General features: G+C 35.6%; 1 protein-coding gene across 4 annotated transcripts; it reads left to right on the forward strand.

Moving 5' to 3' along the window:
• The first annotated feature begins 264 nt into the window (after positions 1-264).
• slc41a1 (solute carrier family 41 member 1) lies at positions 265-25,772 on the forward strand. 4 transcript variants are annotated; one of them, XM_058791810.1, is made up of 12 exons: positions 265-447; positions 2,128-2,292; positions 2,369-2,841; positions 7,380-7,487; positions 15,254-15,325; positions 16,210-16,354; positions 17,037-17,183; positions 20,626-20,773; positions 20,930-21,009; positions 21,129-21,263; positions 21,531-21,679; positions 22,438-25,772. In XM_058791810.1, exons 3-12 carry the CDS (start codon positions 2,377-2,379, stop codon positions 22,621-22,623), a joined length of 1,635 nt encoding a protein of 544 aa, XP_058647793.1. In that variant the 5' UTR covers positions 265-447; positions 2,128-2,292; positions 2,369-2,376; the 3' UTR covers positions 22,624-25,772. The 4 variants fall into 4 exon arrangements, with proteins under 4 accessions (XP_058647793.1, XP_058647795.1, XP_058647792.1 ...); XM_058791812.1 differs by having other exon boundaries at positions 265-460; positions 2,128-2,841; XM_058791809.1 differs by having other exon boundaries at positions 2,128-2,841.
• Positions 25,773-25,924: the final 152 nt, after the last annotated feature.

A 25,924-nucleotide genomic window follows, 5' to 3' on the forward strand; every position in this document is an offset into this window, starting at 1 on the left:
CGTGACGCTCGGCTTTCTGATTGGCTGAAAGGAAGACTCTGGGTAAGAGTGCGTTAGTCACTTCGCGAAGACACGGATTCTACTAGGGCGAAGGCTGTGGGTTCATGAATATTAATTACGTTGCGTGACTGGACGCTCCGGAATGGTTACCAAGCAACGCCTGTGCGATCTATTTAGATATTCATGAGCTAAGCGTTTTCCATAGTAGGATTCGTAATATTCGTCAGCGTCGCCCGCCTAGCGACTTCCTCCTGTCATATAGATGCGCAGGATCGAGCGCGTGTCAAATGGAACAATGTAACGGATCAGAGTTGACAGCCTCAATCGAGAGGTTACTGATTAATCTCGGTCCGGATCCATAACCATAGATAAGGGCTCGAGATCCGCCTGAATGACGGGAGAATGACCGCAGGTCCGCATTGAGCATTTTAGTGTCTTCTTTTCAAGGTAGGCGCAAGAGGTGACTAATTTACCTGGGTCTTTTAATGCCATATTGTTTCCTGTTATGACAAATAAATCTGTTTAACTGTAATTTGTTAGGCTATTTATTTTGCTACATTTGCAAAATATACGAATAATGCATTAGCTCTCTTCCAATGATGTGCTTGTAAAGCCGTAAATTACACTTGATTAAGTAATGGTCTAATATATATACCCTGAATGTTTAAACTAGCCTATTTAAAACTATCCATTTTTTTTAAACCCTCAAAATTCTAAATTTAAAGGTTCCAATCAGAACCTAAAGCAGTTGCACCGCAAGAGAATCTTTGACAGTTCAAGAAAGAACTTTATAGGCTACTCTAGTTTCTCTTTAAAAAAAAAAACCTGTAAACTTCAGACCACTGGTCCTATATAGTCAATTTGTTTTGAAGAACTTTCTAAATCTCTAACGAAACCATATAGCAACTCATGAACTCAAGTGCACCACAGAGCTTTGATTTTTTTTTTAAAGAGCCAGATACTTTTACACAAGTTTGTACTGTTTGTCCCTAAAAAAGGTATTTTCGCCACTTTGTTTCAGTCTCTGAGTTTTGAATGAGTCTTAAATGAACAGAATAAACTTTCTTTACTGAGGGATATACGAGCGAGGTGTTGGTGCAGAGCGAAGCAGCACCGAGCCGTGTTAATTTACGTCGTCCCATGCTGCGCTGGATTTGATCGGACTACTAAGTAGGGATTTTGTTTCAGTGTGGAGGTAATGAGCAAATTGTTGTTGGCTCGTATCCTCTCTTCCTTCTGCCGTGCCGAAAAGACGTTTCTGGATACTTGTTTCTCTAAAGAATCGCCCAGAAAGTTTCGACAATGTTAAAAGTATATCACTTCATAGTCGGTTTTTGAGGTTTTTACGCCCGGCGGAAAGTGAATGTCATTAACATTCATCATTAATGTGTATTTTATAGAAACTGTATATCGAAGCCGGTTTTTATTAGCAAAAATCGTTTTCCTATCTGTCTATCTATCTATCTATCTATCTATCTATCTATCTATCTATCTATCTATCTATCTATCTATCTATCTATCTATCTAGTTTAAGTTTTCAGTGTATTAAGTTATGAACTTATAGTAATTTCTATGAGTTTATGAACTCATTTGTAGTCAGGTTTATGGGTTTTCAGAATTGATTATCCTCTTAAGTTATTACATAAAAATGAGCTTATGACATTTTAATTAAAATTAAAGCAGCAATTAAACCTAAGTTTTCAATTTAGTAGGTTGACAGGCTATATCTGTCTCAAAGTGTACGATGACTTCTGAACGATAATTTAGGAACTTATAATAGATGTCCTTCCTTTTGGCAGGTGACAAGTCGACCTTATCAGACTCAGGCATTTTAGTGAGTTGTAACATTACCCTGGCTCCAGAGACCTTTAAATACATTTCAAAAAAACAATTTACCACGTGGTGTAAAGTGAGACGTCTCCAGCCCTCCAACAGCCCAGAGCTGGTTAGAAAGTTTTAGCCAAGTGCCTCCACAAGACTGTAGCAGTGGATGTTCATTACAACCCTCAAACCCATTTTTCTGGTTCTTTATGTGACATCAGCTTTGTGAAGAATATTTCACTTGGATTTTATTGGATTTTATATTTCACAGACTAACATGTGGCTTTCTGTTGTTATGTCTTAAAGGAAATTTGCTTTGAATGGGGAACGTAATTTGCATGCTACCCAAGTTCAGGCAGGATCTTACACAAGCCTGGAGACGGGGAACGCACCTGCCTCTCTCCCTCGACCTGTAGACTCATTCATCAGCACCAGCCGTCTTGAATGGGATAAACTATCTCCAGAGATCAGGTGAACAGCTGATCTAAACTTAAGTAAGAGCCTCAAGCTTCTTAATTTCTTCTTAATTGACACTTTACATCCAAAGGCCTCCGCATGGTACTCTGGTCGAAAGATCAAGACAAACTGTCCGACATGTCCGCCGGGACGGAAAGGATAGAGATGAAGAAGGAGGGGGCGCCGCCAGCGTTCCACCACTCCAACGGGTCGGTCCATCCGGTTATACTACCCGACAACCCCGAGGAGGTGCCGCAGACCCCCGGGGAATATGAACTCACAGAGGTGACCTCCATACCGGACCGCAGTGATCAGGAGAACGAGCGGCCGGACATGGTGGTCCTCGACTGTCGGGCCAACGCAAAGGGCCAGAGGGAAGAGGACGCGCTCCTGGAGAATGCCAGCCAAAGCAACGAGAGTGATGACACTAGTACGGACCAAAGCCCGGTGCCGCCGGCTCCACTAAAGGAAACATCCTTTTCTATTGGACTCCAGGTTTTGTTCCCTTTCCTGCTGGCAGGGTTTGGGACAGTTGCAGCTGGCATGGTTCTGGACATTGTTCAGGTGAGTAAAACCCAATTGCTTGGTGTTGAATGTGGAGTTAAATCAATCAATTCAATCAATAAAAAAGATCATAATATAGGAATATATAATTTCTGGAATACAGCTATTTTTTATCCAAAGAGACCTATAAAGGATAAAGGTCTTAAAAATAAAGGTTCCAATAGGGTTATTTTTACAGCAGTTTGTCATATTTTGGTCTCCCAAAGCAAACTTTTCAGTGAACCATTTTTCTAAGTGTAAATAACATTTTCATAATTTAAAGAAACTTTTTCTTTTTTTTGTGCGTGCAGTTTTAAGATTCCATAGATGTTAAAGGTTCTTCATAGAACCATAGATGCCAATAAAGAACCTTTATTTTTATGAGTGTATTTTTCATCTTATTTCTGTTAAAAGAAGCACTCTATTAAAGCATAACCTTTATGAATGTTAAAATGCTATAGCAAAACTCAATCTTAAGATTTGCATGCTTGTGATGCCATTGACAGAATGCCATCAGTCAGGGTTTTTCAAATGCTACCTGGTACTAAGAACAACAGAGCATGTCAGACGCTGTTCACAAAACAGGTTCTTTCCAAATAAGCAGTGAACACGTGCTGTCCCACGCTAAGGGTTGCCCCTAACAGCATGTGGAAGGGTGTAATGGTGTTGATTTTCATGAAGAGGACAAATTCAAATTCAAAAAGTGACAAATTGCCACTGAAATGCATTAGATAGATAGATTGATTGATTTACTTCCTGCATGTGTGTTTTTATGGTTGGTCTATTTAAAAATAAAGAGCACATCCCAGCTGACAGGTTGTACATATTTTTTTAAGGTCAGTCTAATAAAGATAAAGGCAGTAGTCAGCGATACCATAAAAGATCCCATTTAGTTTCCCCCAAAAGCCTTTCAGTGAATAGTTCTTAAAAGAACCATTATTTTTATTAGTGTGAAGAATATTTGAATAATGTAAAGAACCTTTTTAAAGGTTTTTTATGGAACCATTGATGCCAATAAAGAACTTTTATTTTTAAGCAGGTAATCTGTACTACCTACAGAAAAAAAGTTACTCTACAGATACAATATGACTTCCTGTTGTACCTTGGTAGATGCAAAAATGGTTAACCGCTTGGGGTTTTGTGGGTACAGAGTCTCTGAAGAGGCGTGTTGTTCCATGTAATAGTTACCTCACTTCCTCAGTTTCTCATGTGAAAGATTGAAATCACATATATAAAAATCCAAAGAGTTTATTACTTATTGTTGTTTTCTGAGGAAAGGGTGTAGACCTGTGGATTGGCGCAGGGTGATTTTATAACCAATTGTGAAAGAGAATTCACTAGTTGTTATTCACGTACAACATTGTAGAAGCCATGAGATTTTACTTCACTACATAATACAGTCCTCAGCTCCACACCCTTTGTAGTCTTGTTTTTCAGCCGACTTGGTGATTTTGTCTTTTACCCAGCTGATGTGGAATGTATTGTTCTAGAAAACCTCTAGTCAGACCTGTTTGTGCTAAAGTCTGAATGTGTGAAACTATTTTTTACCACAAGGACAAAAGACTAAACATTAAGGCCTGACTGGAAGCCTGTTAGGGTTTACCACATCCACCGTCATCTCATTTTGACAGGATTCAATGCAGGCAGACAAGCATAACCTGTCCCGTCCTAACCTTCCGTCAGCTCAGATCTTATAGCGAATTTCTGTGTAGTTCGGTTTAATCTTTGATCATATCATTGGCTTCTATGACTCATAAGTGCAGCTGACTGATTTCAAGTTTTGTGCTGGATGTCCTGTAGAGTAACTGTGGACAGGAACAGGTGCCGAAATTGTGCTTCCTTTCTCTCCTAGTGTCTCAAAGATCAAACAAATAATTTGTTCTGTTTGCTAAACTGCTATAAATCATCTAAGTTCCTTAAAGAGTTAACATGTAAGATTTTAAATGAATATGTAGCCGCGCTACTAAGGCTAGTGTCAATATAACTTAGGATTTAGAGCAGGGAGGCCCTGTCCTGTTCCTGGAGGTCTACTGTCCTGTAGAGTTCAGTTCCAACTTGGCACCCGGGGTTTCTTTTTATTTATCCTTTTGTGTTGTTGAATTAGCTTTTTTCAAATATATTTTCAGTTTTTTTATTTTGCTAATTTGTTATATGCTTTAGTCATTATATATACAGTATACATGCATATACGCATATACATACATATAATATTATATTTCAGTATTTAGCTGTAATATAATTTCATAGTTTTAATAATGTTAGTACTTGGAATTTAAACTTATTTCAGTTGCTAGCCAAGGTATTCATATTTTTCATCTAATATTTTAATTTTTATTTCAGATTTATTTCAGTTAACAATTTTTTAAAAGTTTTATTAATTAACATAACAGCACTGTTTGTGCTACAGACACACAATAAATCATGCCTCAAATTATGTGGCTTGTTGTTTTTACTTTTTAAATGAGCAGACTAATACAATTTACGTCCCATAGACTTAAGTCAGTAAGCAACCACCTGCAATACTCTAGCAACCAATAAGAAATCGCTGGAAACCACATAGAAACAATCACATGTAAAATTGGTTGAGCGATGGGTAAGAAATAATCTAATTTGCCAGACAGTTTCCAGATTATTAAAGGGATAGTTTACCCAAAAATGAAAATCATCATTCATTTACTCACTCAGAACCCAAAAGAAGGTATTGAAAAAAGTCAATAAAAGTAAATGAACCCTAATGTTCTTCAAAATATCCTCTTTTGTATTCCACAGAGGAAAAGAAAGTCATACACTCTTTAAAATAACAGTTATTTATTGGCACTGATGGTTCCACGAAGAACATCCATGGAACCACTTAAGGTTCTTTGTAGTGGAAAATGTTTCTTTAGATTATTAAAATGTACATTACATTAAGAAAATATGGCTCTTTTAAGAAGTTTCTGCTGAAAGGCTCATTGGGAAACCCAAAATGGTTCTTCTATGTTAACACTGCGAAAACCCCCTTTAGGAACCTAATTTTAAAGAGTGTAGGTTTGGAATAACATGAGGTTGAGTAACTGATTTTTTGATAAACGATCTTGAAAATCATAGCATGCACATAGACCACTGCAGGTTAAACACAACCCAGGTTGGTAGAGCGTCTTCAAAATTCCTCTGTGACCTAACACGCTGAGCCTTGGAGACCAAGGTGCTGGAACCGAGGAGCGTTGCCAGCCAACATTACACAATCCTGCAATCCGAGCCCCCCTTCGGTTGCATGCCTGCACTGCTGTGCGTCAAGTTCGCAGAACCCTTGGAGGCATTGGCCAGGACTGCGCTGTTCCCTGAAGACAACATCGTACTGGGGGAGGGAGATAGACAGAGTAGAGGAGGTTCAGTCAAAGGGAACCGAAGACAAAGTGGCTGGGCGCCAGCTCCCAATTGATGTTAGTCCTTTTTTAAAAGTGGCCCCTGCACTGCCAAAGACTCAAGGAAAAAGAAACGGCCATTAAAACCCACCCACTGGAAGCTGCACCGCTCGAACTCCTTAACTAGTGCTTTTTGCCGCTATTTGTAGAAGATTTTGTGTTGTTGTGCTATGTTTACCATTCGCTTTTTCTTCAACGTTACGTTAGCGGTGCCCGCCACGCTTTCTCGCTCTCCATGTGCTGACAAGATGCTAGAATTGATTTAGCTAGTCAGTGTCAGGCCTGTAATTGCTGTGCACCAGTGGGAATGAGTCTAAAGATAAGCACTCCTTCTATGTATTGATCTATACTGCCTTCTGCTGCATTGCATCTAAGGCACGCAGCCTAATGGAAAAAAACAGCCTGCCAGTTACCGGAGTCATCAACTTCATACATCTCAAGTCAGAGACTTGGAAAAGGTTCAAATGGACGAGGGCGTCAGTAGAGCTAAAATTGGCCTGAATTTAACTTTGGAGCTCAGAGATTTTCTCATTAAGAACTATTAATATTTGTTATAAATGGAGAGGTTTTGTTTCTTAGGGTCTAATCGTACATGCAGCGATCCTCAGGGAAAGATTTTAATGTTGCTCCTTTATAGCTCAGGAAATATAATAAAAACTTTGTCTAAAAAATATCTTAAAATTCTATAGAATAATAGAAATAGACACAAACAAGTCGAAGCTATCAAATGAAAATTGGTTCATATTTGGTGTGGACGATATGGCAAAAATATCATATCACAATTGTTTCCATTTAATGTAATGGCTTTCTAGGACATATAATTCAGATTTTATAGTATCGCTCATGTGATTTTGTATGGAGTGTCTCTACTATGATCACACGTTTTTTTTTTTTTCTGTTTTTAAGTTTTAGCACCTTGTAAATTCATTTCACCATTGAGTAGACTAGGTTCAATCAAATTCATCCATAAAAAAAGACTATCAAATTGCAGCTGATGATCAAAAGCAAGAGATAGCAAACGGATCTCATAAAATAAAAAAATAAAAAAACATTTCACAGCTTTACTTCCAACGTAGTTCACAGAAGATCTCTAGCTGTTGTTGGGCTTTACTGTTCAGTGAATGTTTCAGCTAAAAAGTGTCTCTTTCTCAATAGCATTGGACGGTATTCACAGAGGTGACTGAAGTCTTTATCCTGGTGCCTGCTCTCCTGGGCCTGAAGGGGAACTTGGAGATGACCCTCGCATCCAGACTGTCTACCTCGGTAAGTCCTTTAGTCATTTTTTTGAGGAAAAATAGCTTGTGTATTCTTTAGGTCAGCACAAGATGCAGATAAAAACGATGAAAAAAATAGGACCTTTAAATAAAATTCAAAAAGACTTTGAAAGAAATGCTGGGGAAAACTATGTACACAAGCATATTTATTGACGTCATATCACTGAGATGTTAAAATCATATTGAATCATTATCTGAATTTCATGACGCAATTTCACTTGCATTATACTCTTTCTTTTGTCTGGATGATGATTAATACTTACTTTGGGCAACTTTCAGAGGTGTTTGAGTTTCATGTAACTCCTGCTGTCAGAATGAATGCATTAAAATTCTCATTTGAAGGAAAATATTGGTATACCAGGGGTTAGAGTATTTTGATAAAGAGCCGTTGGTATTTAATGTATGAGACGTGTGCTATTACTTTTAATTCAAGAAACATACAATTTATAGCAGGCAAATAATATAAAACTGTCTTTCTCTTTCAACTTGCCTGTATAAACACTCTAGAGATGACCACCGTTATACTACTGTTCAAATGTTTGGAGTCAGTCAGAAAATAATTTTTCTTGTTGTTGTTGTTGTTGTTCAGCAAGGATGCATTAAATTGATCAAAAGTGACAGCAAAGACACTTATAATTTTACAAAACTATTAAATGCTGAACTTTCTATTCATCGAAAAATCCTGGACAAAAAACATGTCAGACTTTCCACAAAACATTACTGATAATAATGAGAAATGTTTCTTGAGGAGCAAATCAGCATAATAGATTTCTGAAGGATCATGTGACACTAAAGATTGGAGTAATGATGCTGAAAATTCAGCTTTGCATCACAGGAATAAATTACATTTGAAAATGTATTAAAGTAAAAAAAACAGTCATTTTAAATTGAAATAATATTTCACAAACATTACTGTTTTTACTGCATATATTATAAATGCAGCATTGGTGTTAAAAACAAGTTTTAAACATTTTCACAATGCTTCATTGTCCCTCGCTGCAGTATGTTAAAAGTAGGGTAATAACTTGGGCCGTCTGCCCTATTCTCCGAGAGCTCAATAGGACATCATGTAGGCCACTGTGGTCAAATTAACATCATTTTAATCCTGTTAAGCACATGACCGTGCACTTCCCCTAGTTTCGCTCGGTACTCCTGTGTCTCGGCTAGACATGGATGTGCCAGGTTTGTGGCAAAGCCAGACATTCTTTTGGGCTGTGGTTCTCTGAGCTCCCGCCACAAGATTACATGTTTAATCATAACACATCCTTAAGCAGCCCACGATAGCTGGTTAAATCTGGGAGCAGTGCTGTCAGATGACATTGTTTTTCATTATTTTTGAGAGCTTATTATTTTTAAAGTAACTATAATTAGTCATCCCAAAGTTTAATTTAGTCATCACTTGCTCATTTTCATGTCATTTTGGCCCCACATTCTTGTTTTAAGAAAATAATGTGGTGAGAGTAAGTCAATAATGTGAACCTGTTTGTTTTTAGGTGAACTGTACCTTTAAACTGTTGCTTCTAATTACATACCTTGTTAAACACTTTAAATTAGTTGCAAACCCACACTCGGCGAAAGTTCATCTGCTTTTTTTGCTGGAATCCAGTGATTCACAAGTAATCAGGTGAACAGAACGTGTGAAGCCCGCGGTCTTGAGGTCATCTGTGTGCTGTAAATCTGCACTAAGTGCTCAGTTTCTCCGAGCCGCTGCTAATTATTAGCAGATTAAGAACACTGTCGGTTTCTAATGCTCTTACTTCAAAAAATAAATTAGACCCACATGACCATATTTTTCTTTCTTTTTTTTTTCATTTCTTGCCTTTGAAAATGATTTGCCTCTTGTTCATAGTTGGTGTAGATTTTTGCTCGTCTCATTGTGGGTCTTTTTGGAGTATTACAAACTTGACCCATTTGAATAGCCTATCAAATGGTTTGACTAATTTTCAGGCCGGTGTCAATATATTTGCTATTGCAACAGGAACTTGTGTAGGCTTGTACTTTTTAAAAAAAATAGCTTTCAAAGGGTTTGTCCTTTTTTAAAATAGCTATGATTTGCTACTACGTGGCAAGTGACATTTTATTGGACAAAGCTTAAGAGACTGTATAATGCCATCAATATTTCTGGCCCATTTTTCTGGAAGAGGAACACTGTATAAGTTAAATGTGAATATTTTCAAAATTTTAGTTTGTCAACACGGCCACAAACAAGTTTGTTGTTTTTTGTTTTGTTTCGTTTTATGTGTGTGTGTGTGTGTGTGTGTGTGGTTTTTCAAAAGACTGCATTAAATTGATCAAAAGTGACAGTAAAGACATTTATAATGTTTATAATTTAATTTAGAAAACAGTTATTTTAAATTGCAATAACATTTCACAATATTACTTCATTACATTAATTAAATAAATGCATCCTTGGTGAGCATAAAAGACTTAAAAATATTAATTTATTATTATTATTATATTGATTTTTAGTGCTTATTTAATGAAAATATTCCCTTTGCTGGAAAGAGGCTTTTACCTTTATATGATGTAAAATTGGATGTTTAAAAAAAAGTTGAATTTTGTTTCTGATTCTAGCTATTTTGAAATATTAGGTAGTTAATTCTGAAATGTGTTGTTGGTCTTGTGTCATTCCACAATGCCTGGAAGGTGACTAACTGCCAATACAGTGTTCCAGTAATATGAAGTCAGAGCGTGTTAGCTCTTGATCCTATTAAGTATTACATCCCATAAACCCTGTGCTCGCTTGACAGCTTGCTTGTCAAAATGTTAATGGTCACATAAACGTGTATCTTGTTTCTACAGCACAAAGCACCTAATCTGGCTCTCTGCCTTTATCTGAGTTTGTGGACTAAAAACCAGACTAAACGTTACATGTCTCCAGCCGTTGCCTCTGCCAGAGGTTCCTCCCATGTCTGCTTCAGAAGTGTGCGGTTTAACGTTTGTAGAAGTGTTGTGTGTGTGTGACCACCGCCATGTTTTGCATAGAGCTTATCATCATTGCTCGGACCCCCACTTATCAGTAAGCGACAGCCTGTTGAAGGAATAGTTTACCCAAAAATTAAAAAAATGTTATTTACTTATAGTATCCACATATTATTCCAGTCTTGTATTATTTTATTATTTCCGTGAAGCACAAAAGTCTGATATTAGGCAGATTGTTCACGCTCAAAAGATCACAAAAGCAAAAGCGCCATAAAAGTATCATAAAAATACAGCTAGTGTGAAGTCTCCTGAAGTCATATAATAGCTTTGTGTGAGGAAAGATCAAAATAATATCACTTTTCCTCTTTCCCTCTGGCGAAGCCAATTATTCATATCCAATTTGTGAACAAGTCATACTTATACTGCAAAAAAAGTCATCTGTTCAGCAATAAAACATCCCCAAAAAATAGTAACACTGTGAAAATACATTTTGTCATGTTTTTCAGTAAAATACTATATATATATATATAAACATACTTCAAAATATTTCTAATATTATAATATTATTTTATATTATATTTTAATATAATATTTAAAATATTAATAATTATTGTATTAATATTGTATGATATTAATATTTATTTATTTATAAATGAGTAAAGTTCATGCAAAACAACACTTTGCTTGAGAGAAAACGTATTATTTAAAAGTACATGTAATTCTTTAGAGTGAAAATGTTTTCAAGTTCAACTCACAGACTTCTATTTTGATGCTATTGGTTGTAATTCGTTGGAAAAGAGTGACCATCGCATTATTCTGTGTTCAGTGGAAGAAATGAAGTCATGAGGGTGAGTAAACAATGACAGTATTCTAAGTTTTGGGGAATTATTTTTTGAACCTTGCATGTAGTGGAAGTAGCCGAGCCAGCTGTGTTTCCCCCTCATGGTGTGTGTGTGTGTGAGTGCTACACAAGGCAGGACGCAGTGCGGAAGAATCGCTCTGACCGCCGGAGTGGGGTCACCTCAGCGAGCAGCAGGCAGTTGGCACCGACTCAAGAGCTCCTTCCTTTTGCCTCATGGAGGCCCAGTGCACACACACACACACACACATACATTTACTTCACTTAAACACAGGCGACAACTGCCCCACTAAAGGCCTCTCCTGCCTGCTTTTTCCTTCATCCTGTTGTACAGGATATTTGTAATATACTGTAGTAGCGTTGCTAATTTGCTGTTATTGTAGTTTGAGTTAGAACAGAAATTAGATTGCAGGAAAAAATAAAGAATTGATGTTTTTCTTTCTGCTGAACACTAAATGGACTACAATGATTTGTAGTTACGCAGAATCGACTATTGAGGCTTTAAGTGGCTGTTTTATTACTAGTGTTAACGCTTAGGGTTAGTGATTTGAACAAACCCTGAACTCTGATAATTAAACTTGGCTAGTAATGCATCCTGCCTCAAATTGCACAGTTTGTTTAGGACATATTGTTTAGATATGATCAGATTTGCGGGGGGGGTTGGGGGTTCTGTTTAGCAATAAAGCTTAACAAATTTTCAGTGTTTTCCAGGACAAATATCTAAACACCCTTCAAACAAGGTACTTTTACTTGAAAGCAAAATATTTATGCTATACTTTTATTATTTATATTTATGCAAAAACTATTATGCCTGTTGCATAATAAAACAGCCCAAAAATTAGTTACACAGCAAAATATTTTACTTGAAAGCTAAATATTTATTTATTTTTAACAATCAAATGTGTGCTCAAATAAAATAGAATTTAAAATTCTATTTCTGCAATTTTTGTTATTTTGTTTATGCAAAAAAACTATTTTGCCTGTTACATAATAAAACATACCAAAAATTTGTATGAAGTAAACAAATATATTTTTATTATATAACATGAATTTATTTTGTAATTTATTTATTCAACATAATTTAGTGAGGTTTATACAAAAATAAATAAATTGTCTGTTGAAAAAAAAAAAATAATATAATAATATATATATATATAGTGTGTTTTCCAGTAAAAGAAAATATCTAAACGTCCTTCACACAATTTACTTGTGATTTGTCAATAGGGTAAGAAAATGTATTATTTATATGTAAATGTGTCTTGTTTGAAGGATGTTTATACATTTTTACTAGAAAACAGACTTAATATTAAAAATACTGATTATAAAAAAGGTTGCAATTTTACCTAAAATTGAATAATTGACTACATTGGTGGGCTGTTTTCGGCCAGGAAGTAACCAACTAGTGACCATCAATAACAGCCTAACAACTGCATAGAAATGTGTAAAAAAAATCCACCTGGAGCACCTTAGCAATGGCAATAGAAACATCAGACAACACCCTTGCATTGGCATCGACTTTTATACTGGCAAGAAGCGCGCACATATTCTTCAGAATATGTTAAAAATCTGGTTTATTTTGTCATGCAGTGTGTAATTGAGTTTTTTAAGCAGTGAAGTTCACAGGAAGCTCAGAAGTGCTACAGCTCTTTTGAAACATAATGAAAGGCTACAGTGAGGTGCACTGAATGTCTAAAAGAGACTGCTGGGCTGTCAGCTTCTGTGAAATGCATTCTGCCCACGTACTTAGGCTATTCTACTTCCTGTCTCATTTAGGAAAGAGCACTGGTTCCTCCACATTTGTGTGTTGGGCTGCTGTACTAGACTTGCATTTAAGAAACTGTCTGCCAAAGTGTACCTTTTCAGACATAATGTAGTGCTGATGTGTTTACAGTTCAAATAGACATTTTGGCATACTGTACCATATCTGCAATATTTATTCTGTGCATAAAATTATTTTTCTGTATACGTGAAATACCAAGGTAGCTACAGTATACCTCATTTGGCTAAAATATACTGCATCTCCACAGTGCAATAGGACTGAATGCACCTTCTATTCCCAGGTTGACAAATAAAGCATATTTATCATATACCTTTTTTTGTTAATTATATATTTGGACTAGTAATCTGGATTACATACTCATATTCCAAAAATGAAGTACTTGTAATTAGATTACAAGTTAAAATTACATTTTAATATACTCATAATCAGACTACAGTTACTTTTTTTTATTGATTACTCGATACATATATTCGCACAATAGCATTAAACTATTCATAATTTATTGATTATCCCTAATTCTTTTTAATCTTTTAAATTTTCCTTTCTAAAATGCCTACATGGCATGCAGGTAAACAAATAATTTCATTTTTAGTAAGTGTATTATTTGATGTTATGATGTTATTTTAAAATGATTTATTTTAATTTTACATTTTTGTGACTTAATTCATCATTAGCTTTTCATTAAACTCACAAACCCCTTGCAGTTTTTCATGAACCCAGTTTGAGAAACCTTGACATAATGTAATGCTTAATTCACTTTATGTTATTAATAACAACGAATGGATTATATTTTCTTTGCATATTAATATCAATATGGTACAATATTATCCTATTTAAATCAATGTGACAAACGAGTTACGTTAAAAGTAATCAAAAAGTAGTGTAGTGTAATGTAATGGATTTTTATTATTTTTTTCCATGTAATTTGGAATCAGTAACGGACTATAATTTGTAAGTAATGTACCCAGCTCTATATGTAATAAATATAGGATATATAGTGTTAGTGTACATATTTTAGTTTTACCGATGTACTGTTATAGCTTTTTTTAGTATGTTGAATTTCTGTTTTCATTTTAATTTTAAAAATGTTTTAATTTTGTCATACTAATAGTTTTACAAAAAATAATTTAATAATATGTCTATATAATTTTTATTGTTTTGTATTTCAGTTATTTTAGTACATCAAGTTTTTACGTTTTAAATTAGTTTATGATTTTTTATATAATTTCATTTAACATTTATTTAATCACAATGCCCTGGATAGCTGGCCAATCGGAGCACACCGCGCTTTTCAGAACGATGAGCTTTGTAGAAATTGACGTGTTTCAGAAAGGCGGGGCAGAGAGAAGCAACAATAATGTACGGTATGTGGAAAATAATGTGTTTTTGAACCTTAAACGTAAACGAATTGCATTACAGCAAATACACAAAAACATGTTCTTTTTAGCAACGTCATATGACCCCTTTAACTATAATAACCCTGCAGTGTACTCAGTAGGTAGTGTGCTAGTATTCCATTGCAATAGATTTGTTATATGCTGTTTATCATATCGATGACTCAGAGCTGATATCCAGAAAACGTTTTGTTTTCATAGGGTTTTTTGTTTCGTAAGACACAAATATCCTCCTGAGGCAGGTAGTTTTGTCCCATCTGAGTGGGTCCAGGTCAGGAAAGGCCTCGTTCCATGATACGGAGTGCTTCTGTTGGGCCGGAGCCACTTGACATTAGTGTCTGTACTGACAGAGATGAGATAAGTAGGGAGAGGAGGATAAGATGCATCTGTCCAGCTCATCAAACCCTCTTTTGTCTTGTGAACTGACCACTGTTTGTTCTAGTGGAAGCTGGCCCGAAGGCGCCTGAGCACCAGCAAAATGTATGTTTCCTACCATGCATGTTTCATTGTTTCATTTTCATGGGACGATCACAGATTAATGATGATCCTATCAGCACTATTAGCTGTTTTGCGGTTCTTGAAGACAACATGAAATATCTCCTGCAGTGTACTTTGTGTATTTCAGAGTGAAACCGAGCTTTTCTGAGCGTATCAGCTGTACGATCAAAAAAAAAAAGATGCATCTAAACTCTTAAGCGAGATCAGTGTTGTTCACTCAGAGGAAAGTGTGCAGTGGTTAAACTGTAATGGGAACATTTGTAAATGGACTTCCTGTGTTCTCTCTTCCCCCCTCTCACCAGGCTAATATTGGACAAATGGACACAGCCAAGGATATGTGGAAAATGATCATGGGAAACCTCGCACTAATTCAGGTTGGAGACCTTCTAAAAATACCAATCCTGTTTGTCTATTGTACATGCCAACTCTTCAGTTCACAAGGCTTTGTTCAGACAAGCCGCGAAAATCTGGTTATTTGACTGTGAAATAAGCAAATAAGCATATGAAATCTGATGTTTACCTACCAGATATGAAGTTTTAAAATCTGAATAAATTATTAATCTTTTTTTTTTTTTTTTTTATGCCATTTGGGACACAGCACATTTGTAATGTCATCAGTGTTATTTTAGTATTATTTATAAACTATTATAATATTTAGTAATATTTTGATTTAGATCTTATTTTTATATTTCAGTTTTTAGTTTACACTTTAGTCATTTTGTTGTGATTTTTGTCATTTTTATTAGTTTGTTAAATATTCAGCTTATTTCAGTCAAGTCAACATTTTTAATTTTCATTGAAGTTTGTTAAAAAAATTCTAACATTTACATTTTATTTCAGCTTTAATTTACAGAAAGTTAGTTTGAATAATTGTAGTTTTTGTTAACAATAACAACACTGAACATTATACACAGTGTGTAGTATTGACTGAAGCTGTGTCCAAATGCATATTTTTCAAAATCAGTCGGGATGGTCATTCCTAAAGATTTGTCAGATTTGTGCGCAATGTGAAAAGTCATTGGCACCGAGTCACATGTCATATGAGGTTTGACTTCTCCAGATTGCATGCTTGACTTAACAGTTATGTAATGATTGGGTGATGTATTTCTTGGAAATGCCCCCTAAACCCAATAATGGCATGTGTACACTAATGATGAAAGAGAACAAAGTAAACTTGACATGAAGACTTTGAACTTTAGGAGGGTGGGAGGATGTTTAAAAGAGGTGTCCGAGTTCATCGTGCCCCTCTTGATTTCAGGTTCAGGCCACAGTGGTCGGCTTCCTGGCTTCCATCGCCGCAGTCATTTTTGGCTGGATTCCAGAGGGGAATTTTAAGATTGGCCATGCCGTCCTGCTGTGTGCCAGCAGCGTGGCCACCGCATTCATCGCTTCTTTGCTGCTAGGTGAGAGGGTCGTGACATCTACACTCTTAAAAATAAAGGGTTTTTTAATGGCATCAGTGGTTCTATGAAGAACCTTTAACATCCATGGAACATTTTCCTTGCACAAAAGGTTCTTAATAGTGGAAAAGGGTTATTTAGATGTCCTTCATGCTAAGAAACAATCGTTCTTTTTAGAAGTGTTCACTGAAAGGTTCTTTGGGGAACCCTTATTTTGAGGAGCTGAGAAACTGATATTGTGCACTTTAAACTACATTTGTGTATGTGGTCACATCCCAAGAACCATACAACATTTCACAATGTTGCAGTTTAGTTGCATTTAGATGACATCTCAGTGCAGTGTGTTAAATACATTTACAGTGCACATTTTGGTAGAAAACAAATAATATAATCAAAAATATGATGTGCTTTGTATGTGTTACTTTTAAAAAATATCTGTTGTATTAACCATGTAGAGACATATTAGCTGAGATGAGTAGCAGCTAATGCTTGTTTTTGAACCTGGAAGTACAATGCAGCTCTGAGGTCTCATTTAATCACTATAGCGGAAATATATCCTCCAAACAGGAGGTATCAAAAACTAAGAATGTCTAGTCTTCATTGTTTGGGATTGACACCATCTCCTGTGTTAATTCCACCATTTCAACACTAACTTGACAAATCTTTCCTCTCCTCTTCCACCCAGGTATTATCATGATCGGGGTTATAATTGCATCCAGGAAGGTTGGCATCAACCCAGACAATGTGGCCACCCCCATTGCAGCAAGCCTCGGTGACCTGATCACCCTGGCGCTGTTGGCTGGCATCAGTACGGGCCTGTATAAGGAGCTCGGTGAGTGGACGCCTCAGTTTTTTGGCTGAGCTCTTTGGGAACATTGCCGTAATCGGATATCTACTGTCAGTGCATTTTGTGATCCAAGTGCAGGCAGATATATGAGCAGGCACACTAAAGTTTGTAGATTCACATACATTTTAGCGGATAACTTATGAACTGAATGGCCCAGAAACGTAATTATCCTTCCTCTGTTTCCGAGTCGACTTCAGTGGAGGAATAAGAAACTATCTTGGCAGCTCCTGAAATGAAACATTTGCATGTCTTAACTGAAGATATCAAAAGTCAGTTTCTTCTTTAATTAGCCATGTTTCGGCACTTTCTGTATCATAATATAACTTGCTCTGCAGAGGAACTGCCACAGTCAACACTTGCTTGGTGATTTAAAAAGAAGACTAACTTTACTTTTTTCAAGCTAAAAATACAGAAGAAGAAGAAGATGCAAGTGTAATAGAAGAGTGTCCAAGAATAAGCATAACTATGTATATGTTTATATGTGCACATTATATGTGCATTATATTTATATTTACACTACCATTGAAAGGTTTGGGGTCTGATTTAGTTTTTTTTTTACTAAATTAATACTTTAATTCATCAAAGAAGCATTACATTGATCAGAAGTGACAGTAAAGACATTTAAATTACAAAATTTCCATTTCAAATAACTTTCTAGCCATCAAAGAATCCTGAATAAATCTGTCAGTTTCCACAAAAATGTCAAGAAGCACAACTGTTTTCAATACTGATCATTAATATTGATAATAAGCATATTAGAATGGTTTCTGAAGGATCATGTGACACTGAAGACTGGAGTAATGATGCTGTAAATTTAGCTTTGCCTCACAGGAATAAATTACATTTTAAAATATATTCAAATATAAAACTGTTTCCATGTTAAAACCATTCTTCTGTTGATGGTTTTTGTGTACTTTTGATTCTCATGAGTAATACATTCAGTCAGATTTCCCTAAGTCATCATGCTGAGTTACGTTAAATCATAGTGGAGATTGTCGGGGCATGTTGGGACTTGTGAACACCACCTGTTTCTTTGGTGCACCTATTAGACTCTGCAGTCTCTCCCTTTAGACTCCATAAAGAGGCAACGCTAAGTGGGAGCAAATATTCTAGTTTAGATTGTGCTTTGCAATGAAACAACACAAGACCACATTTATTGTTAGTTGAGCATTCTTGTGGTAGCACCTTGGTGTTTTGATGTGCGGTGAACAGTTGTAAAATGAGAGTATGCAGATGGAAACATTTATGGTAAAGATTGATTGCATGTTTATGTCTTATCAAACCTCACAGACCAAACTGTCTGGATATAAACAAGCAACAGCCAAAGTAAAAATAGTAGGTCAACAAAGCTTTCATCTTACCCAGCTTCTCCAGAATCCGGGTGTAAAATTGCACCCAAAAGAATGTTGTGTGTGATTATTTCTCAACAGGCTTTGGTTTTGAAACTGTCTGAACTGGTGATGATTTCCACTGGTCATCCATTAAATGTGTTGTTCATGACAATTCAGTCTCAAGAATGTAGAGATCTGTATAGTGCTGTCAATTGATTAAAAAATGTAATCGCGTTAATCACAGTCATGGACTGTGATTAATCATGATTATTCACAAATTTAAAATACTAGGATTTACCTGTAAATGTGTAAATAAAGAAATGCATGACAAACTAGTTTAAGGAAACAGAACCTTTCACACTTCCGCCAGGTATGAGACATAATCCTTATTATTCTTTTGTTTTTATTCAGACATTATCAGCCTTTATACTGGCAATAAAACGTTTACCAAGCCACATCGCTTCAATCCCAGTATACATTTACCTAGCTATTATCAAAAGTATTTCTAAATAAATACAACAAAACATTTTCTTGCAACCTTACGTGAAGTATTATGACAAAATACATTATGAAGAAGAATTGGACCTGTTCTGCAGCTGCATTAGAGCTAATATTAGCATCATGCTTCATAAGACAATTTATGAGATTAATAGTACACTTTTACTCAGAACTCACAGTGTTTGTAATAACTTCATTTTGCGATCACATGTGGAATTTGGTCATTTACTTCTAAAATATGCTATTTATAGCCTTTTATATCGCTGCACAAATTAGCATAGATGTGCACATTCCCTCAAGAAAATCACATACAAATATCCTATCGTAATTGTGTTTATTATCTTATATAATCTATAGTGGCTGTTGTCATGTTTATTTCTGCTGTGTAAAAGCCTTAACATGAGCTCTGGCTGAAACTCACGTTGTTTGTGATGTTACCGCCTCTCTGTTCTTAAGTTGCCAGGGATACATTCCAAGTATAATACACATTAGTAAAAGGATCTATTTAAATTTTTATTTGTCTATATACACCTTGGGCGGCCGTGGTACATTATAAAAGTAGCCCAAAAAACCTCTGTAATTTTTCCCGCGACTGTATTTCCAAAATAGCCCACTTGTGCCGTGACCCTGGCAACACTGGTTCGCTGTACCCTCATCACACAATGATAGATAACCTTCCGCGCTGCGATGATGGCAAGGAGTTGGGGTCAAACCTTATCAAACGATTAATTTGCGTAAAAAAAATATATTAACGAGTTAAAATTTTTAGATTAATCGCATGCGTTAACACGTTAACGTTGACACCCCTAATATATATATATAACCATTATATATAATATACTGTATATATTTACACACACACAAATATATTAGTGCTGTCAAATGTTTAATCGCATCCGAAATAAAAGTTTTTGTTTACATGGTATATGTGTGTGTACGGTGTTTATTTATTATGTATATGTAAATACACACACATGCATGTATATATTTCAGAAAAATGTTATGTTTATATATTAAATATATTTATTTATAATATAAATGATATGGATATAAATGTAGACATGCAAATATATTTTCGAAATATATTCTGTATGTGTGTGTATTTATATATACATAATAAATATACACAGAACACACACATATTATGCAAATAAAACTATATATATATATAAATGTATAATATATATATATATATATATATATATATATATATATATATTGTAAATGTATAATATATAATATATATAAATATATACTGTAAATGTATAATATATAATATATATAAATATATACTGTAAATGTATAAATGTATAATATATATAAAAAATACAATAAATGATTTTACTAATATATATTACTAAAAGTATTAATTTAAGGTACATTTAGAACAGATAAAAATGTGTGATTAATCACGAGTTAACTCATGATAATCGTGTGATTAATCACGATTAAATATTTTAATCGATTGACAGCCCTAATTTATAGTATATATTACATATATTTTTAATATTAAATTTAAATATCGGTGTATATGCATCATTTATAACTTACGAAAATGTATTCAATTTATGTCAATAAATGTCATTTTTTCCCTATAGAATTCAACGATTATGCCAACCCAATGGTCTGTGCCTTCTTCGTCGCCCTGACACCCATCTGGGTACTTATCGCCCGGCGGATACCTTCCACCCGGGAAGTGCTGTACTCAGGCTGGGAGCCAGTCATTATAGCCATGGCGATCAGCAGGTAGGATTAACAGAAAGATGCTCCATTTCCACATTCCTCTTTATGATGGATGGATTACTCACATGCGGCTGACAGCAGTATGTCAATCATTTACCTGACACCACAGATGCGGTATCTTTGTGTCGTTAAAATTAGATTTGACTTCTTTTGAAACAGTGTTGGAGGCCTCATTCTGGATAAGACAGTATCTAACCCCAACTTTGCTGGAATGGCAGTTTTCACTCCTGTCATCAACGGTGAGACCCCTTATCTCCTTGTATCTCACGATTCAGTGTTTCCAATGGTTGTGTTTACTAGCCCTCACTATGACACACCAGAGATCATTGCACACTTTGTTTGTTTTGCCCTGCTGCAGGTGTGGGCGGCAATCTGGTGGCGGTTCAAGCCAGTCGAATCTCCACCTACCTGCACATGAATGCCTTGCCCATAGCAGAACCGAACCCAGCCCCACAGAAATGTCCCACTCCCTGGAGCTCGTTCTTTGGCTCAGGTGAGCGATGTAAACAAACAGCAACCCTATTGTTAGCAAAGACGTAATCACTAAATATTGATAGTTACATATTTCCCTGTATTGTGTGTGTATTCAACTTAGCGATGGGACAACATAAAACTGGACCAAACGTTTTATGCGATATTCCAATTTTATGCATAAGTTTAATTCGTAACTTTGGATGGAAGCATACAGTAGCTAATGACTTCAGTCATGCTCCTGTAACAATACTTACACTGACTCGCCCTACATTTACTCTCTCATCAGGTGTCAACGCACGTTCTGCCAGAGTGCTCTTCCTCCTGGTCGCTCCTGGTCATCTGGTCTTCCTCTACACTATTAACTCTATGCAGGGTGGACACACCACTCTCACCTCTGTCTTTATTGCATTTTATCTGGCCGCAGCTCTGCTTCAGGTATACCTGAGCATCTGTTTCTCATTACAAGGAAATGGTTTAAATGTTTTATTGTACTTCTGACCTACATGAGGGAAGTTTGAGTGAATCATGTGAAAAAAAAAATGTCTGGGTCATGTTTCAAAAAGGAAATTATTATGAATTTATACTTTGCATGAAGTTTTTGCATTGTGACATTAAATTCTTATTACTATCATGAACATTTTTTATTAAATTTACAAATACCTCATCATTCAAAAGTTTGGGGTCAGTAAGATTTAAAAATTATATACTTTTATTCAGCATTAAAATGATCAAAAGTGACAGTTAACTCACCTAAATGCTGCTTTTGAACTTTCTATTCACCAAAACAAAATCCTAAAAAAAAAAAAACAGTTTCCATAAAATAAATAAAGCAGCACACCTGTTTTCAACATTGATAATAATCAGAAATGTTTCTTTAGCAGCAAATCAGCATATTAGAATCATTTCTGAAGGATGCTGTGACACTGAGGCCTGGAGTGATCACAGGAATCAATTCAAAATATTTTATTATAGAAAACAGTTACTTTAAATGTAATAATATTTCACCGTCTTAAGTTTTACTAAGTGTTTTGGGTCAAATAAATGCAAAAAACATTAAATAATTACTAACCTCAAACTTTGAAATGGTGTATATCAGACACAAAACAAATTTATTTATTTAAAAATGTTCAAAAATACGTATATATTTAATAAACCATCCGTCCGCTTACACATTGTCTTGTCTTTCCGTCTAGGTTGTGATCCTGTTGTACCTTGCAGACTGGATGGTAAACTGGATGTGGCATCGAGGGATGGACCCCGACAACTTCTCTATTCCCTACTTGACCGCCCTGGGAGACCTGCTGGGGACGGGCTTCCTGGCTCTGTGTTTCCACATCCTGTGGCTAATTGGAGATCGGGACACAGATGTGGGTGATTGATCCACACTGCTTCCTTTGACTCTGTCCAAGCAACACAAACGTCTTTATTTATAATGCCACATAGAGAAATAATATCTATATTGTTATGGCTACCATGATTATATTGATGACAATTTTGCTTTAGTATTGATATGTCATTTCGTTGTTGTTTAGCTACCGGGAGAACAACAATCCTCATTATTTTTCAATGGGGATGTTCGGCCCGATTTTACGGCCAGTCACGTTGGCTGCATGTAAAGATGGCATCGACCTAAACTTGAAATATTTCACAAGAGGCAAACGAACATAGAATGCTAAATCACCAAGAGCTACAAAATAGTGATTTGATGGCGGCACTCACAGCCTTTGCCAAATACAGACAAAAATAAACTAAATATTTGGACCATCACAGAGTGACCTAAATAACATTTCAGGCTAGAGACTGAAAGAGTCACTTAAGTCTTAATAGCAGAGACTAAATCTCAAAGGGGACCTTTTGACGATAAAACATGCAGTAAAACACATAGAAAAAAAGCCCTATTTAACACACAATGCTACGTTTTCAGGATCTAAATTTGCTTTAGTAGCTCTGCTTATGGTTACAGAGAGAGATAGTAACCTAAAGTGCTTTATTGTTTCATTGAAATCCCTGAAATACTCAAGTTGTGCAATGAAAAGGGTTCATGGGTTGTTTACGCTCAACACCTAAAGGATAAAATATCAGACTTTGCCTCATTTGCGTAGGTACATTTCTGTTACGTACACAACAGTTTCACCCAATCAAAGGCCCGTAAGTTTGCTTTAAGCTTCTCGGGCCGTTATTATGAAGTCCTTATCCGTTAATCTCCAAAATCTCTTCTGTGGACTCAAAATATTGGGACAGTTCATGTATTTGTAGTGATGGTTATTTTAAGGGCTGTGAGTTAGAAAATGTCAGTCATGACCCTTTTTTTATCAAACCAGAAATCATATTTGACAGTGTGCTTTTAAAGGCTTTCCAAATCCCAATGAATATTCTATTATATAGAGTATATATACAGTTGACCCTTTGCTAAGCTCCGCCTCCCTGAATGAACTATGATTTTTAGTTAAATGGGCTCACAAAGTGTTCAAAATTAACTGGAAATTATTCTCATGTGAGTTGAAAGGAAGTGCATTGCAAAGCACTTTATCTGCCGTTTTCCTTTAAAGAAATTAAATTACCCAGTAACAAAAAAAATGCAGAGCCTGCAATTACTTTATGGATAGGCTATATTTTTGCATAATATCTGTTAAAGGCAGTCTAAAACTACACTGTAAAATAATTTTTCAAAGCTGTGAAAGGTTACTGGAGTATGTTTTACAAGAAAATACTCTTTCAATCTTTCTACTTCAAAATGTCAGGCTTCAGTGTGCTACTTGCTATTTCTTTGTAATTATTCATGAAATTTTGCAGTGTCTGAGAGAAAATAGTTAAATCCTACTCCAATTTTGTAACATCTAAGCCTGTTTGTTTTAACGCAAAGCTTAGCGAAGAGTCAATTGGTGAATTCAGTTAATTTTAACGGAAAAAGCACCTGCTCATTGACAAGAAGTATGAAATGCTCTGCCTCAAAAGCCTTTTTACAATAGGACCTTAGTATTTCTGTAGAATTATGCAAAAAATGCTTATAAAAAGGGCTATTTAGACATCTACACCTCTGTACCACTGCATGCTAGCTAAAAAAAATTTTAAAAAAAATTTAAAAGTGCTGTTGAACCGGCTCTCCGAATATGATATTTGATTAAATTCCTCGAAAGAGTTTATTTCATACCGAAGAGGAGAGAGGTTTCGTTTTGAATGTTTTTATGAGATTAACGCCACTCAGAAACACTTGAAAGGCTAACAGGATTGCTAGCAGCTAATCTGTACCTCAGTTCTCGGCCATAAAATCTCTAATCAGTAGCTGACAGTAAACTAATGTATATTTTAATAACTAGCAAGGCCTTATAAAGCAGCTTACCTCCAGTTATGGACAGTGTGTTAATTGTTAGCCTGCCATTGCTAAAGGGCTGCGTAGAAACATTGCTTAATTCGTGCACATTTGATATAATTCACGATATATTAAACACACCCCCTTTGTTTTTACTTTACACTTTGTTTTTGTTTTCTGACATCTTAAATGTCTGTTTTCTTTAATTGTGCCGGTGTGTTAATGCGTTTAATGTCACAATAGATCACTGTGCACAAGATGTACTGTAATGTCAGAGTTTGCCACAAGAGGTCGCGCTTGTGCAAGGAGAGCATGCAGCTCCAGTGTTTATACCACAATTATGCGTTCAAACATCACAAATATTACTGCGCAACTGATCCGGTGCTGCCATTGTACCATGACAGCTCTCTATAGTTGTGAATATTTCTTCAGGGGATGGGAGGCTTTGTTTATTTATTTCTATAGATGTGACAAAGCTATTTGTAAATAATATATTTATTCTATAAATGTTTATTTTTCATTTTGTTGCATTTTTCTTTGCATTGGACCAGTAGAGATGTTTACTGTACGTTTATCAGTAATTTTTTTTTTCTTCTTAACAAATATATCAAAGTTTGGTGCCTAATATTCCAGCAAAACCTCACACTCGATCTGGTTCGGTGAATTGAGCATAATATGCCTTAACAAATCACAAGCAAGGCTTGACACATAGGTATTATAGGTATTCTGATTTGTCTTGTTTTCTATGAGATTTTTTTAATTAATGAAGTTGATTTTCATATTGTATTCTGTTGATTTGTGTACACAAATCATCCCATCTGTTGTATTCTTCCAGGGCAGATGTATCGGTGGTAAAGTTATCCAAAGCAAAACCACTGAGATCCCCATGAGTTTTAGAGGAAATTAATATTTACTTGTGGGTTGTCTAATTTGTCACATATTCCCTCTAATCTATAATCTGCATGTAACTTCCTACAAGAAAACGTAACCTTCCTTGAGTTAAATTGGCCTTGAGGATCAGATCCCAGCCTCTCAAGCAAAACTAAAGCAAACTTACCAGATTATCCAAGAGTGTACAGCTAGTAATGGTAACTGGTTATCTGAGTTCGATTTCTTCCCCATCAGTTTCTGCCCCAGCTGCTTCAATCTGACACTGTTAAGGGGACCTAACAGAGGTACTTGTAAATTGCTGGAAATAAAAGATTATATTATTTCGTACGACTGCCCTGTGCTTTTCTGTTTTCATTTTATTTAACACACAATGCTTAGTAGTAAATAATGAAAAACCACATGGACATTGATCGAACTGATTGAAATAAAAATGTCAATTGTATCAACAAACTGTGGCTTTTATAACTAAACATGTCTGC

This window comes from Onychostoma macrolepis, chromosome 11 (assembly GCF_012432095.1).
Source record: "Onychostoma macrolepis isolate SWU-2019 chromosome 11, ASM1243209v1, whole genome shotgun sequence".
NCBI classification, from domain to species: Eukaryota; Metazoa; Chordata; class Actinopteri; order Cypriniformes; family Cyprinidae; genus Onychostoma; species Onychostoma macrolepis.